The sequence below is a fragment of the Haliotis asinina genome, chromosome 9 (genome assembly GCF_037392515.1).
Source record: "Haliotis asinina isolate JCU_RB_2024 chromosome 9, JCU_Hal_asi_v2, whole genome shotgun sequence".
NCBI lineage: Eukaryota > Metazoa > Mollusca > Gastropoda > Lepetellida > Haliotidae > Haliotis > Haliotis asinina.
The window spans coordinates 24056451-24072297 of record NC_090288.1 but is presented as its reverse complement, the minus strand read 5'-3'; the positions used below and the strand labels follow the sequence as shown (position 1 = coordinate 24072297).

At 37.6% G+C, this 15847-nt stretch overlaps 1 protein-coding gene across 2 annotated transcripts in view; it reads left to right on the top strand.

Moving 5' to 3' along the window:
* Window positions 1-15847, top strand: part of LOC137296217 (ras-related protein Rab-7L1-like) — a 142924-nt gene that overhangs the window by 65798 nt on the left and 61279 nt on the right. For both annotated transcript variants that reach the window (XM_067827955.1, XM_067827956.1), the window contains 3 exons: window positions 5418-6184; window positions 7384-7455; window positions 8423-8604. In XM_067827955.1, coding sequence (XP_067684056.1) covers window positions 6067-6184; window positions 7384-7455; window positions 8423-8604 — 372 coding nt within the window. In that variant the 5' untranslated portion in view covers window positions 5418-6066. The remainder of the gene's footprint in view (window positions 1-5417; window positions 6185-7383; window positions 7456-8422; window positions 8605-15847) is intronic.

Below are 15847 nucleotides of genomic sequence, written 5' to 3'. Positions count from 1 at the left end.
ATGTTCGTGAAGATTTGGAAATTACCAAGAATCGTCACCACGTCACTGGTTTCAGACAAGATCGTGTTCACACAGAAAATAAAATAAGACAAAACCAACGAACATATAATTGTAAGGGATCATTCATTTCATCATCGATCGTGTATTTTATTATGTATCTTTAACAAAATCGGTAATTTTAGTTGGAACACGAGCAGACATTTGAATAGATTCCAGAGCTTCAACATCTCAACATCTTCAAAATTGGAAACTGGAATTCTCTTCCGACTGCTTCCATATTCAGCTGACTGCAACTTTGTGATGTCCTTAAGTATTGTGCTTAATGTGGTCTTGGCAATTTTAAATTCTGCTGCAATGTCAGTCTTGGATTTACCGCCTGCATCTACAGCTTGGATGAACTGGTATTTTGTGTCGAGATCTAGAGCTTTACGTTTCCGTGACAAGCCTTCCATGCTGACTCGAAAGAATGACTTCCCAGATTGCTGTTTATGCCTTGACAAGATTAACAAGATTAAATAAATGATAAAAGTTCACAGGTAAGTATATTTTATTATCCCCTTGATCCCATGTGAGGAAGCCTGTTTGTTTTCACAAGCTAATTGGTCACAAGTGAGATGACACGCAAGTGATTTCGGATCAGCTGTTCGTTGTAAACACGTCAGTCAATGCATGAAATAGCACAGAGGGACCTGTCAATTTGTTTGTTGTATCAGTGTTCGGTGTATACGGTAGTTAATTCATAACAATATATAGGAAAGTCATTGGTACTTCTGAATTTGTTCGTTGTAACCGGCAATTCATTGTAAGCATGTACATTATAAGTGAACTTTACTATATATGTATTATGAGTTGATGCAAGAGTCATCACTTCATATTCGATTATGTATGATTATTAACTTTAGAATTATGAAAAATCAATAGTCGATTGAGTTTGGTCGAAATTAGTAACTTGGTTTATTTCAAATCTGTACGAACATGGGTGTAATACAGTATTAGTATTTATGTCTATGATTCATTGCATAAACTATTACAATGAATGACTGAATGATTTGATTTACAAGAAGGTTTTGTAACCTTGTCACCGTTATTTCAATCAATGTGCAAAAGTAGTATTTTAGTATTCACTCCCAATGACGAGTAACAAACACTTACCTCCTGTAACAACATCTCATAATCCCCTCTCTCACAGACATGTGTTCACTTACCTGTATAAGCCCATGACATTGCTAGCAATTGTTGTCAAAACAATTTAATACTTCTTCTGATTAACACAGAAAGTAACCCCACTTGTATGAAAAGCTAATCTTTGATCATTACTGCTAAATTGATTGAAATAATAGGTACAGTATAAATGTTAAATGTGAAACGCATATGTGAGTCTCTTGCTGAATGAGAGGTGCTTTCTGCTGACGATCATGTGTGGCTCACGCTGAACACGAGGTGCTTTTTATTACCGCCCATACGCAGCTCTCGCTGTGAGAAGCTAATTAATTTTTCACACATACGGGTCTCTCAGCCTTAACGAGTTAATGCCTATCCTGTGTAAAATCATGGAAAGGTTGGTCACAAATCATTTGAGTTTTTACTTAGGATTACCCTGTGGCTACACTATGGGTTTAGAAAAACTTGCATAGTTCTTGCATAAATCACCTAGTTCGACTACAAAATAAAGCACAGAATACGGTGAGAAACCAAAAGTATATACTGTGTGTATTTTTAGACATTGAAAATGCATATGATATGTTATGGAGAAATGGCCTTTTCTTTAAACCGCAAAGTTTGGGGGTAAAGGGACGTATGCTACAGTGGATAAGGTCCTTCCTTACTGATCGAACCATACACATTCATATTGGGCAACAAGTGTCTGACATGCGAATTATTGTAAATGGCACTCCACAGGGCAGTGTCATAAGCCCTTTGCTCTTTATTATCATGGTCAATGGTGTTTTTTTCTGAACTTTTGTTACATATTGATGCATCACAATTTGCAGATGATGGTACTTGTTGGAGATGTTTTGGAAACATTGAGTTTGTTCACAAATCTGTTCAACTGGCTCTAAATTCTATTGATCTTTGGTGTTGGGGGTTCAAGGTATCCACTTCTAAAACAGTTGCTATGTTTTTCACAAGACGTAAACTTCCCACAAATCTGAAGCTACACATTGGTGGTCTAGACATGTAATTTATTTCTGAATTTAAGTTCTTGGGTATAATATTTGATTACGAACTCACATGGTCCAGCCGCATCAACTACATTTCATCAAAATGTGTTAACGCTCTCAGTTTACTGAAAACCATGTTTGCCACAGAGTGGGGTGATGATAAATTGTCCTTGCTTCTTTTTGTCTAGATTAGAATATGGTTGTCAAGTTTTCATGAATGCTGCAAAATGTCATTTGGCTAAACTTAATCATGTTCAAGCCAAAGCTCTTAGGATATGCACTGGTGCCTTCCCTACTACTCCAGTGTCTGCCCTTGCAGGTGGATTGCTCAGAACCTCCTTTGCAATAACATCATCTTAAAATGGCCCTTAAGTACTATATATCCTTAAAAGCTTGATGTAGGTGTCAACCAGCAACTGATATATTGTGTTATTGTGTGGAATATGTCATGTGATTGGAATCATGGCAAACCACTGTTTTGATTACTTGTTCAACAAATTGCATCACAGTATAAGTTGAACAATCTTCAGTTGAATGCTACTCAATCTCTTCTTAAGACTCGTGGAGGTCCCGGGGTAGAATGGGTCTTCAGCAACCCATGCTTGCCATAAAAGGCGACTGTGCTTGTCGTAAGAGGCGACTACCTGGATCGGGTGGTCAGGCTCACTGACTTGGTTGACACATGTCATTGGTTCCCAGTTGCGCAGATCGATGCCCATGTTGTTGATCACTGGATTGTCTGGCACAGACTTGATTATTTACAGACCACTGCTATATAGCTGGAATATTGCTGAGTGCAGCTTAAAACTGAAGTTAATCACTCACTCAATCTCTCCCTAAAGTGGTTCCATTGACTTTACCACAACCCTCGATATCTAAGGATTCGTCAGAGCTTGTAAAGAAACAAATGTAACCAAGTATTATTAAAGTCCTAATCCAAGTCTACACTCACACCAAATATAGTAATTTTACTCATATTTACACTAATGCTTCAAAGGATCCCATATCTGGTCATGTTGGTGGAGCCTGTTATATGCCTGATCTTGTTTTATCCAAAAGATTTAGATTGACTGATCACGTGTCTGTGTTTGCAGCAGAATTGACAGCCATACTTCAAGCTTTCAAATGGATAAAAGATAATGAACATGAAGCATTAATTTTTACTGATTCAATGTCAGCTACACAAGCAATTCAATCAGGTGTCCAAGGTGACATTGACACTGACATTCTGTACAACATCTTGTACTTTGATACGGTTCTAAACTATATGTACATTGATCAGCTGTGTGTTGATGTAGCTGGTATGAAGTAATTGACACACTTGCTGAGATGGCTTGCAACAGCCCTCATCCAGATATTCACTCAATTGAGCTGATTCCAAGGGATTACTGGTTTGTCATTTCATTGTCAGTAAGTGCCTATCAGCACAACCTCATTGAATGTCCAGCTCTTGAAAACCCATGTAAGACTCTTAGAGACACTGTGCTTAAACAAGCCAAAACTACTTTTACACTGAAAACAATACTTAGCAATAATTTAATGCATGGTTGCATACAAAGAGCTGTACTAGACTTCCTCGTCAAAACAGAGAAGTACAACGTAATGTAACTGTACAAAAATATAACAGTTTAAGTGCTGGGTGCATACAGGCCTACCTACGTACCATTCAGATTTTGATGGCTTCCTGCCACCTGCTGACTAAATTAAGCACATAAGGAAGAAAATATATTTTCATTATAAAAATATAATCATATACAGTCAAGTCTAGTTAATCCAATATCGTCAGTTACACAGCAAATTGTTGGATTAATGACGATGTCACACTAAATATTAATTGAGACTAAATTACGATTATGTTTATTCAATTGGTTACCAACAAAAGCGTTGGATAAAGCTGATTGTCAGATAAAAGGAGGTCAGATTAATGAGATTTGGCTATACTTATCATCGCTTACATGCTGAACTATGCCCCATCCAAGCCTACTCTCCACTAAATTCTTCCTTTTCCACACTTCTGGAAATTGGACGAAGCCAATGAGATTAAGGCTGTAGTAGTTATAGCACAGTGCAGTACACACTGGGATATTATTGTCATTTTGTCAACATCACATCAATAAGATGGGACCAACCAGCCAAGAAAATTTTGATATTATTTTTATCTCCCCGGCATGTAATGCCAGGGGATAATAGTCGATGCCTAGTCTGTCTGTCCATCCGCCTGTAATCAATTTGTTTCCAGAGCATAACTCAAAGAACATTCAGTATTTTCAGACCAATATTCGAAGATATAATAATCTGAACCTATGGTTGTGCCTTTTGCTATTTATAGATTTTAGGCATTTTTGTTTATTTATTTTTTTCCATGGAACGTTTTGGTCTTAGTCTAATGGTGGGGTGGGTTCGTTTCTGGTGCAGAACTCAAAAAACGTTCAATATTTTTCTGCAAAACTAAAAAATAGATATATCAGTCAGAACCTAAAATGGTGCTTTTTTGCTATTTACAGGTTTTTGTGATTTATTATTTTCTTGGTTTCCATGGAAACGTTTCAGACTTTGTCTCAAAGGTGAGAGGTGTGTTTCGTTTCCAGAACACAACTCAAAAATGTCCTAATATCTGTCAGTAAGACTGGGCAGATATGTGTGGCAGACCCCAAGGTGGTGCCTTTTGCTATTTACAGGTTTTTGTGATTTATCATTTTCGGGTTTCCATGAAAACGATTCTGACAAAATCTCAAAATGGAGGCTCCATTTCTGGAGCACAACTTGAAAACTATTTGATATCTTTCAACAGATCTTGGCAGATATATGAGACAGATCTTGAAGTGGTGAATTTTGCTGTTTACAGATATATGACATTTATATTTTTCATGATTTCCATGAAAACCATTCAAACTTACTCTGAAAAACATCAAGTAACTGTCAGATGATTTGTCCTTTCAGATATGTGGGGGCCGGGGGGATATGTCATCTTCTGATGACTCTTGTTTTTTATTTTGGAGAGTGAGGGAGTGAGAGTGTTGGAAGTTTATTGCTCAGCCTTACAGTGGGTTATACATGTATATGGGCTTAACAACCTGTCAGATTACATATAAAAAAGAAATGTGAATGGTCACTTTGTGTTGACTTTTATAATGTAAACTGATTTTTTTAGAAGGATTAGTAATACAAGGATGATATTTTTCATAAATATGTTACTTAATGGTAAATTTGTGACTACTTCATATGATTTTTAAATGTTGTCGTATCTATTTTCAGCTCTCCAATTGTAACATATAGCTTACAGTCTTACAGAACAACTATGTAAGTGTTCCAGAAGGACAGCTATCCAAGTATTAAAGAAGCACAGCTGTCCAAGTGTACCAGGACAGCTTCGAAGAGGAACAGAAAGACTGCTATCCAACTGTAACAGGACAGCTAAGACACAGCTATCCAAGTGTAACTAGACAGCTGTCAAGGTGTAACAGAAGGATAACTCTCAAAGAAAAACAGAAGGATAGCTCTCTAAGAGGAACAGAAGGATAGCTGTCTAGGAGGAACAGAAGGATAGCTCTCAAGGAGGAACAGAAGGATAGCTCTCTAGGAGGAACAGAAGGTGTTTTCTTAGATATAAAAAGGAGACAGGTTAATGTGGTTACTTCATAACTTGCAGGAAGCCTCAAAGCAGTGTCACTATTGGATTAGAAATTCTCATTGTTCTCCAGGATATCTAGCATTCTGCAAATTTGAGCACAAGCATTAGCGAAAAACAGATTTTTCTTTCAGACATATTCCATAGAGTTGCTGTAAAAACAAAATCATGGAACATGTACTTCAACTGATGTGTTGAGGTCTTCCTTCTGTAAAATTCTACTTTATGAAGTGACAGTTCATTGGTGGGTAATGACTTTTGATATGAAAGCAAGCAATGGCAGAGTTGTTGTTTAAGGTTATAATAATCGGTGATCCCACTGTGGGAAAGACATCATTTGTGCAGCGGTATGTGAATGATTCGTATCGGAGGGATTACAAAATGACAATAGGCGGTAAGTAGAATTTAGAAGAACCTTCAGGTAAAAACACAGTATCAAATTCAGAAGATATTTCCTCAAAATTGACTGCCAAGGACACCAAGATGTATACCTGTGTATAATATACACATGGAAAAAACTCCTGTATAGTGATTTATAATCATGTCATTATTATGCTTGAACAGCTGCAGACATCAGTTTTGTTGCACCTCCCACTGATACTGGATGTTTATTATCATGATTAATTTGTAATAATCCAGATTCATAGTAATTGTTTCTTTCTCCTTTCTTCTGAGATGTAGTGAAGACTTTCTGTTCTCCAAGAAATGAAAATCACTTCCATGTACACCGTACCAACATGACTCAACATTTTCACTCAGGGGACTGATCTTTTCAAACTTGATCATCTCTGTTGGAAACTTTCTAAACATATCAAAACAGTGCTTATAATATTGAACAAGTACTATAATGGCATTAATGAAATATTTTCAATGTGCCTTGCATTGGTGGCATGACTAGAATTACAAAAATTATACACCATGATTCATTTACAGGATAATGTGATTCATTTGACCAAGTGAGAGATGTGTCTTGTTTCCGAGCACAACTCAAAAATTTCTTAATATATGTCAGCAAAAGTTGGCAGATATGTGTGGCAGTTCCCAAAGTGGTGCCTTTTGGTATTTACAGGTTTCTGTGATTTATTATTTTTTCGGTTTCCATGGAAATGTTTCGGACAAAAGAGGGATGGGCTTTGTTTCTGGAGCAGAACTCAAAAAACGTTCAATATTTTTCTACAAAACTTGGTAGATCTATCAATCAAAAGCTAAAGTGGTGCCTTTTGCTATGTACTGGTTTTTGGGATTTATTATTTTCTCGGTTTCCTTGGAAACATTTCGGACATAGTCTCAAAAGTGAGACATATGTTTCATTTCCTGAACAGAACTGAAAAACTTCTTAATATCTGTCAGTAAAACATGGTAGATATGTGTAGCAGACCCCAAAGTGGTGCCTTTTGGTATTTACAAGTTTTTGTGATATATTCTCGGGTTCCATGGGGGGGGATATGTCATCTTCTGATGACTCTTTTAATTCAGTAGTTCTCATGTGATGGTCAGATGGCAGTAGTACAAACCAACATCAAGGATTTCAGTTTGATATGCATTTCAAAACAAATTTACAACCGAGTTATCATTACAGTGTTTCTTTTACAGTGGACTTTGCCTTGAAAGTAATCAAGTGGTCAGATAACAGAACAATCAAACTTCAACTATGGGACATAGCAGGTAATACAGTAATGATATACTAAACATAAGTTGAGAAACACATGGTATCCACAAGTGTCCATTCATCATGCTTATCCTTTTGTCTATTACATTTTGTTTGCTGTAACTTTGAAACAACAAATATTCTATTTCTAAATAAGGTATTTGGAGCAGACTCTAAACATAAAAAGTAATTGTGCATAACATAAAATTGCACAATATAAAAGTCAAATAACCCTAAATAAGCAAGAAATAAAGCAATTTGCGTGAAATTTGACGACACATATTGTAAATGACAATTGACTTGCTTTTTGCATATTTTGGACACCAGAAGTTCACAAATGCAATATTGAAAATAGAAGAATGATTGATTACTTTGTAGCATCTGAGTGTTGTGGAAAACACATTAATTTCATCGTAGCCTGTGTGTATGTCATGTCACTGCTTACAGAAGATCAGGGCCTCCAGGCCAGGTTAAGCTGAGACTAGAATGGCCCAAAACAAAGTGGTCAGACATTTTGGGGCCCATCAAAACACGATCCTGTCTCTATGGAGACATTTTGAACACAATGGAAACACAATACATTTGCTTCAGACTGGCTGTCTACTCATGATGCAGGTCACAGCTGACAAATCTGAGGAAACGATTTTGGACTGCCAGTTTGACTGCTTAAACCATTCCTCACTTGCGTCTAGTCAGTTCCAGGAATGTACAGAACTGACTGAGGGAGCACAACATCTGGCCCGATTCTCTACAGTATGTCAAGTGTTGCTCCAGATTACCTGAGACAGCAGAATACTCAGGCACTCCCCTGTCCCCTGTCAAACTGTTTCCACAGACCTGTGCCCTGTCCTCTTCACACTACCTTTAGCAAAAACACAAGAATCTGAATGGATTCAGAATGAGCACTTTTCCAGTGTAAAATTGCAAGAATAAGTGGTCTACTTAAATTGATAATTCTAATAAAAGTCTGAACATATGTTTCAGGTCAAGAACGGTTTACATCAATGACTCGGGTTTACTACAAAGATGCTCATGCTTGCATCGTGATGTTCGACTTATCTCAGCGAGCAACATTCCAGAGTGCAGTCAAATGGAAGAAAGATCTGGACACCAAATGTTCCCTCCTCGATGGCACACCTGTACCTTGCTTGCTCATTGCCAACAAGGTATCTGGTTCTTCCTTATGACTTAGCTGTATTTGGAAACTCACCAGATTATTGTCATTCTTGTGATTACAGATTATTGTAAACATTGCCCACTGCTTGAAAGGCTTTACTGTTTAATTTGAGATTGTAAAGTCCAAAACCAATTCATATCCTTCAGTTCCCTCCAATGAGAACAAAAAGCACCAACACTGATGATTACAGCAACATGTATCACTCTGTCATGCATAATCTCACAATGAACAACTTCACATATAACATATAATGCATGTATACTAACAAAAAAAGTAACTGTGCTCAACTTAAAATTGCATACAATGTAAGTCATTTGAAAAGTTACATGAATAACCCTAAATAAACATGTACAGGTTTTTGTGATTTTTATCCCCCCAGCATGTATTATTTTCTCTGTTTCCATGGAAATGTTTTGGACTTAGTGTCGAAAGTAAGAGGTGTGTTTCGTTTCCAGAGCAGAACTCAAAAACCTTTTACTATCTGTCTGTAAAACTTGGTAGATATGTGTGGCAGATCGTGTGGAAGTCGTGCTTTTTGCTATTTACAGAGTTTTGGCGTTTCTATTTTTCCCAGTTTCCATGGAAACAATTCTGACTTAGTCTCAAAATGGAGGGATGTGCTTCGTTCTGGAGCACAATTCAAAAAGCTTTTGATGTCTTTCAAAAGATCGTGGCAGATATATGAGACAGATCTTGAAGTGGTCACTTTTCCTGTTTACAGATATTTGGCATGTATACTTTTCATGATTTCCATGGAAACGATTCAAACTTAGTCTAGAAAACATTAAGTAACTGTCAGATGATTTGTCCTTTCAAATATGTAGGGGCCCGGGGGCTATGTCATCTTCTGATGACTCTTGGAAACATTTCCGACTTCATCTCAAAAGTGAGAGGTGTGTTTCATTTCTGAAGCACAACTCAAAAACTTCTTAATATCAGCAAAACTTAGAAGATATGTGTGGCAGACCCCAAAGTGGTGCCTTATGCTATTTACAGGTTTTTGTGATTTATCATTTATATCCCTGTGGCATGTAATGCAGCGGGATATAGTTGATACCTCGTCCGCCCGTCCGTCCACAATCATTTTCTCTCCGGAGCAAAACTCAAAACCCATTCAGTATTTTTAGACCAAAATTGACAGACACAGTAATCTGAAGCTATGGTTGTGCCTTATGCTATTTACAGATTTTTTGGCATTGTTTTTTATCCCCCCGGCATGTAATGCGGGGGAATATAGTCAACGCCTCGTCTGTCTGTCTGTCCGTCTGTCCGTCCATCCGTAATCATTTTGTTTCTGGAGCATAACTCAGAAACCATTCAATATTTTTAGACCAAACTTGATATATATAATAATGTCAACCTATAGTTGTGCCTTTTGCTATTTACAGAGTTTTTTATTTTTTCGTCTTTCCATGGAACATTTTGGTGTTAGTCTAAGTTGGTCAGAACTCAAAAACCGTTCAATATTTTTCTGCAAAACTTGGCAGATGGATCAATCAGAACCTAAAGTGGAGCCTTTTGCTATTTACAGGTTTTTGTGAGTTATTATTTTCTCTTTTTCCATGGAAATGTTTCAGACATAGTCTCAAAATGGAGGGATGGGCTTCTTTTCCGGAGCAGAACACAAAAACCATTCAAAATCTTTCTGCAAAACTTGGTAGATATATCAACCAGAACCTAAAGTGGTGCTTTTTGCTGTGTACAGGTTTTTATCCCCCCTGCATGTAATGCAGAGGCATAGGGTTGACGCCTTGTCTGTCTGTCTGTCCGTTCTTCCGTCCCCATCTGTCCATCCGTCCTTAATCATTTTGTTTCCGGAGCATAACTCAGAAAATGTTCAATACTTTTAGACCACACTTGATAGATATAGTAATCTCAGCCTATGGTTGTGCCTTTTGCTGTTTACAGATTTTTGGCATTTATGTTTTTTTTGTTTTTCCATGGAACATTTTGGTGTTAGTCTTATGGTGGAGTGGGCACCAGAGCAGAACTCAAAAACCGTCCAGTATTTTTCTGCAAAACTTGGTAGATATATCAGTCAGAAGCTGAAGTGATGCCTTTTGGTATTTACAGGATCTTGTAATGTATTATTTTTTTGGTTTCCATGGAAACGTTTCGGACTTAGTCCAAAAAGTGAGAGGTGTGTTTCGTTTCCGGAGCTGAACTCAAAAATTGTTCAATATTTTTCTGCTAAATGTGGTAGATATATCAATCAGAACCTAAAGTGGTGCATTTTGGTATGTACAGGATCTTGTGATTTATTATTTTCTTAGTTTCCATGGAAACGTTTTGGACCTAGTCTGAAAAGTGAGAGGTGTGCTTCATTTCCAGAGCAGAACTCAAAAACTTCTTAATATCTGTTCGTAAAACTTTCTAGATATGTGTGGCAGACCCCAAAGTGGTGCCTTTGGGTTTTTAAAGGTTTTTGTGATGTATTATTTTCTTGGTTTCCATGGAAATGTTTCGGACTTTGTCTCAAAATGGAGGGGTGGGGTTTGTTCCCAGAGCACAACTCGAAAACCATTTCATATCTTTCAACAGATCTTGGCAGATATATGAGACAGATCTTTAAATTGGTTACAGAGATATGTCTACAAAACAATGAGTAACCCTCAGATTATTTGTCCTTTCAAACATGTGGGGGCCGGGGGGATATGTCATCTTCTGATGACTCTTGTGTTTTTTGTTTTTCCATGGAACATTTTGGTCTTTGTCATATGGGAGGATGGGTTCGTTTCCGGAGCAGAACTCAAAAAACATTTACCGGTAATATTTTTCTGCAAAACATGGTAGATATATCAGTCAGAACCTAAAGTGGTGGCTTTTGCTGTTTACAGGGTTTTGTGATTTATTATTTTCTTGCTTTCCATGGAAATGTTTCAGACTTAGTCTCAATAGTGAGACGTGTATTTCGTTTCTGGAGCTCAATTCGAAAATGTCTTAATATCTTTCAGCAAAACTCGGTAGATATGTGTGTGGCAGACCTCAGAGTGGTGTCTTTTGCTATCTACAGGTTTTTGTAATTTATTATTTTCTCGGTTTCCATGGAAACATTTCAAACTTGTCTCAAAATGGTAATGTCAGACAAACTTTTATGCATTCCTTTCTTGATAATCCTTGATCATGTTGTCTGGCCATGAATCCCAATGACTTTCAGTTTTCCACTTTGAGCTGAGTTATTTATATTTTCCCTGTCGAGATAAGATTTCACAAACTCAATTACTGTGCTCTTGGATAAATCCAATATTTTACAAATTTATGACTGTTTAAATCAACTCTCAGTTAGCAATACAATGTCTGTTTTCACAGAGGTTGACAGATCTGTATCTCTACAACCCCTTGTGTCAACCACCATCAGATATCGAAAGCAGACCACAAAAATCAATTCCACCTAGCTCATGTCTCAGAATAGCATATGCTGCTGTTTTAGTGCAATATGTTTCCAACTAGCTCATCGAAATGGGTTTGAAATACGGAAACATCACACGTTATTGCAGCCTAGTCAAGAAAGTTGTACAGATTTATGATGTCATGTCATGATTCTACTCTGATAGCAACATGATTATGAAATGTGAGGTTTTTCACTTTAAAAATAATTTGTGAATAAGACCACGTTTGGTGACTACTGGACTAGTATGTTTTAAGATAATGGAAAGGAATACTGTGCACTGGTTATTGTCCAATTGGTTCTAGCAACTCTGAACCTGGAGTATCGAATGTAGTTGGAAGTTAGAAGTATGTTCAATTTACTTTCAAGGGCCATCATTACCAGTGGAGGTTCCTGCTGTTTGGCATATCTAGGCCCTGTTGCTTTTTACTCAGATAACCAAGCTGATAACATTACAAACAGTGGTGGTCTGATTAATCGAAATATCCGAAGATTGGTCGCAGAGACCAAACAACTAAACAATCGATCACGTTTTGTCAAAATCAAACACAAACAATTTTGGAACAACTGATTTATTCTTTGGAACACTTGACTATGAAACGTATCTTTGAAATTGTCATGGCCTTGAAACATGTTTTCGTTTTAGAAAACTCTCCTCACTTCCTGAAAAGTCATGACGGATAATTTTATGAAGATTCCAGGAAGTTTATGTTCATGATATATGAGTCATCACTTAAAAGTATCAAGTTACATCATATTATTCTTATCAATAACAACCTTAATAGGAAAATCTGAAATGTGTTATCGACCTCTTTTTTATATTATTGTTTGTTGGTAATGAAGCTATTTTCAGTTGTGAGATTTCAACGAATTCCCAACACTAATTACAAGCTACCTGCATTGTCAAAGTGTGACATTTGAGAGCTCTATCAATGACTGTGTTCAAACTCAGCAGGATCCACTTGTCCTTCATCTTCACAGGCACCATCAGTTCACCATCAACTTGCTAAAACAATTAGGGTAGTTCCTGAACTACGAGCTAGTGTTAGTACAGACTCAGAGATTACAATTCATAGGGCTCTATTCGACATGTTTGTACCCCAGGACAGATGGGACAAAATTGGCACATTCTATCTTCAGCATTTAACACTCACAGAACTCTGCATCAGTGGCAGGAGTTATAAACCCCAAGGAGTTGATTCATCTTTCCGTGCAATTACAACCAGTTCTTTGTTGGTGGCTCAACTAGCAGAATGTTTGTGCCAGAGTCTTTATGGTGCTTTCACACTGACTCATCACCTGTTTGCCAACTCATCTGTCACTGTCACACCCCAAACGGCCATCACCAACAAAGTGGAAGTAACTGCCCGTGACATTCCAGTCATACCTTTACTCAGTATCTCAAACAGAAGTAGATCTATTCGCCACTCAGTACTAACCCACCACTGTATCACCTCAGGTTGTTCCTGAATTTCTACAGCATTTAGGGGCTGTGAAGAAACGCAAAGGTACTACATTGTCAACTTATTTGGCTGCCATGAATTTGGTTCTTGCCACATCTACTGGAACCGAGGTGCCTGCTACTCCCTAACTCCATTATCTGCTTCGTTCATTTCACCTTGTTGACCAGATTAGGAGGTTCAGACCTGCTGCATGGGATTTGTCAGTTGTCCTTCATCACTTGGTATCCAGGGAATATGAGCCACTACATGAAATGGGATTTGTCAGTTGTCCTTCATCACTTGGTATCCAGGGAATATGATCCACTACATGAAATGGGGTTTGAACAGATAACTTTCAAAACTATCTTTCTTGTAGCATTAGCTGCTGCAGCTCATATTTTGGAGTTACGTGCACTGGATGTGAATCATGTGAGTTTTGAGAGTAAATGTCATGGCAGGGTTTTTCTGGGACTTTGTCGCAAAGAACTAATTACCAGGACAACCGGACAGACCGTTTACTATCCCACCGTTTTCAACCATTCTTTGGCCAGATGATGTTGATTTGTCTCTGTGCCCTTTGAGAGCTCTAAGGAGCTTCCTACATGACTCCAAGAGAGCCGCCACCTTCAAAAGAGGCTGTTCATCCTGCTGTCTACTATATCTCAAGGCTGAGGTCTCACAGACAACTTGGTCCTATTGCTGGATTGCAACCTCCAGCAGCATCCAATCCATACAAGACCCAGGTGTTAGCCTCAACAATGGCTTTACATAACAACTATTCCTTCCTGATCATCATGGAGGGTTGCTTTTGGCGCTCAGATACAGTGTTTTTGTCCTCACATGGTTTGCACTAACTTGGACCCATTGTCTTGGCACATTGGTTATTACAATTAGTTTCTTTATGGATCCACATTGGTGTGTTAGTTTTCATATTTGCTATGTAGAAATGTTCAACAATCTACATGCTTAACCACTCTCTGTAACACCAACGTGCAACCTGGCACATCTCCCTGCTTAACCACCCTATGTAACACGTACATGTAATCTGGCACATCTCCCTGCTTAACCACTGTGTGTAACATGTACATGTAATCTGGCACATCTCCCTGCTTAACCACCCTAACACCTACATGTCTGTTTTGCCAATCGCTGGACTACTGTGGCAGTCAATTAAAGCTTAAGTGCAACCAAAACAAATAAACATTATCAAAACACAATTATCATTTATTCATGACATATAATATACATTGCTGATTGTGAAGAAAACAAATAGACAAAATTATAAGTTCACAATGGCAAATGAAAAGTGCAATGATTACACAATGCCATTTAGAATGTGGTCAAATGCAACATATGTCATATTTGGGATTTCACTTTCTTAGTAAAGTACAAATTGTAGTACTTGTTTGGTTGAGTCTGTCAAAAAACTTGGTAGATGTATGTGTCACAAACCAAAAGTAGACCTTGTGGATAATCAGCACATATTGACACAAATGAAAACCAAACCTTTTAGGCTACATACATTTATTATGATACAGCCTCCTTTTGGATTGTTTTTAAAGGGGAGGAACTCTTCACAAGAGAATGATAACAATCAATAGGCAAAAGCTTCCACATAGCAAGGCTAACAATTATAATGAGTCCACACAAAGTTCCATAAACACAGGAAAAGTGTTCACAAAGTCACTGGGTTTCCATAAGCACAACGACAGAAACTGGTCCATAAACACAGAAGCAGTTCACAGGCGTGTAGATGCACAAATGACAAATCTTGTCACCTTCCAGAATCACGGAAGCTACTACTTGAGTTAAAATCAGATGTAGGAGCAATTCCCCTTAAGCCTGAAATAAATAACAAAATACCTACTTGCTAGTCATGTGATAACCCAACAATATGCCATATCAATACATCTAAGATAATAAACGTCTGAAAATAATGTCCATGACGCAACTCAAAACTTGTACAAGATAGAACATTACAACAAAACAATTATTCTTATACCTTCACCATCAATTGACAAATTACTCATTTAACTTCCTTTAAAGAAACAAAACCATACTCACAAAAAGGCCTTCTCCTAAGGATTCCCCTTGACAGTGAAATTCAACTGTGATTAACTTAAAGTATTCTGACCTTAAATAGCAGTTGGAAAGCTAAATGCATGCTTTCGACAGGGATAAAAAGATGTGTTTGGGAGATATGTTCCCACCTTAAGGATGATGACCGCCCCTACCAAAATACATCCCAAATAACTTTTGTAAAAGGGCATGAAATGTGACAGTATGTGGCAGACGCCAAAGTGGTGCATTTTGCTATTTATAGATTTTTGTGATTTATAATTTTCTGGGTTTCCATGGAAACTTTTCGGACTTGGTCTCAAAGCAGAACTCGAAAACTATTC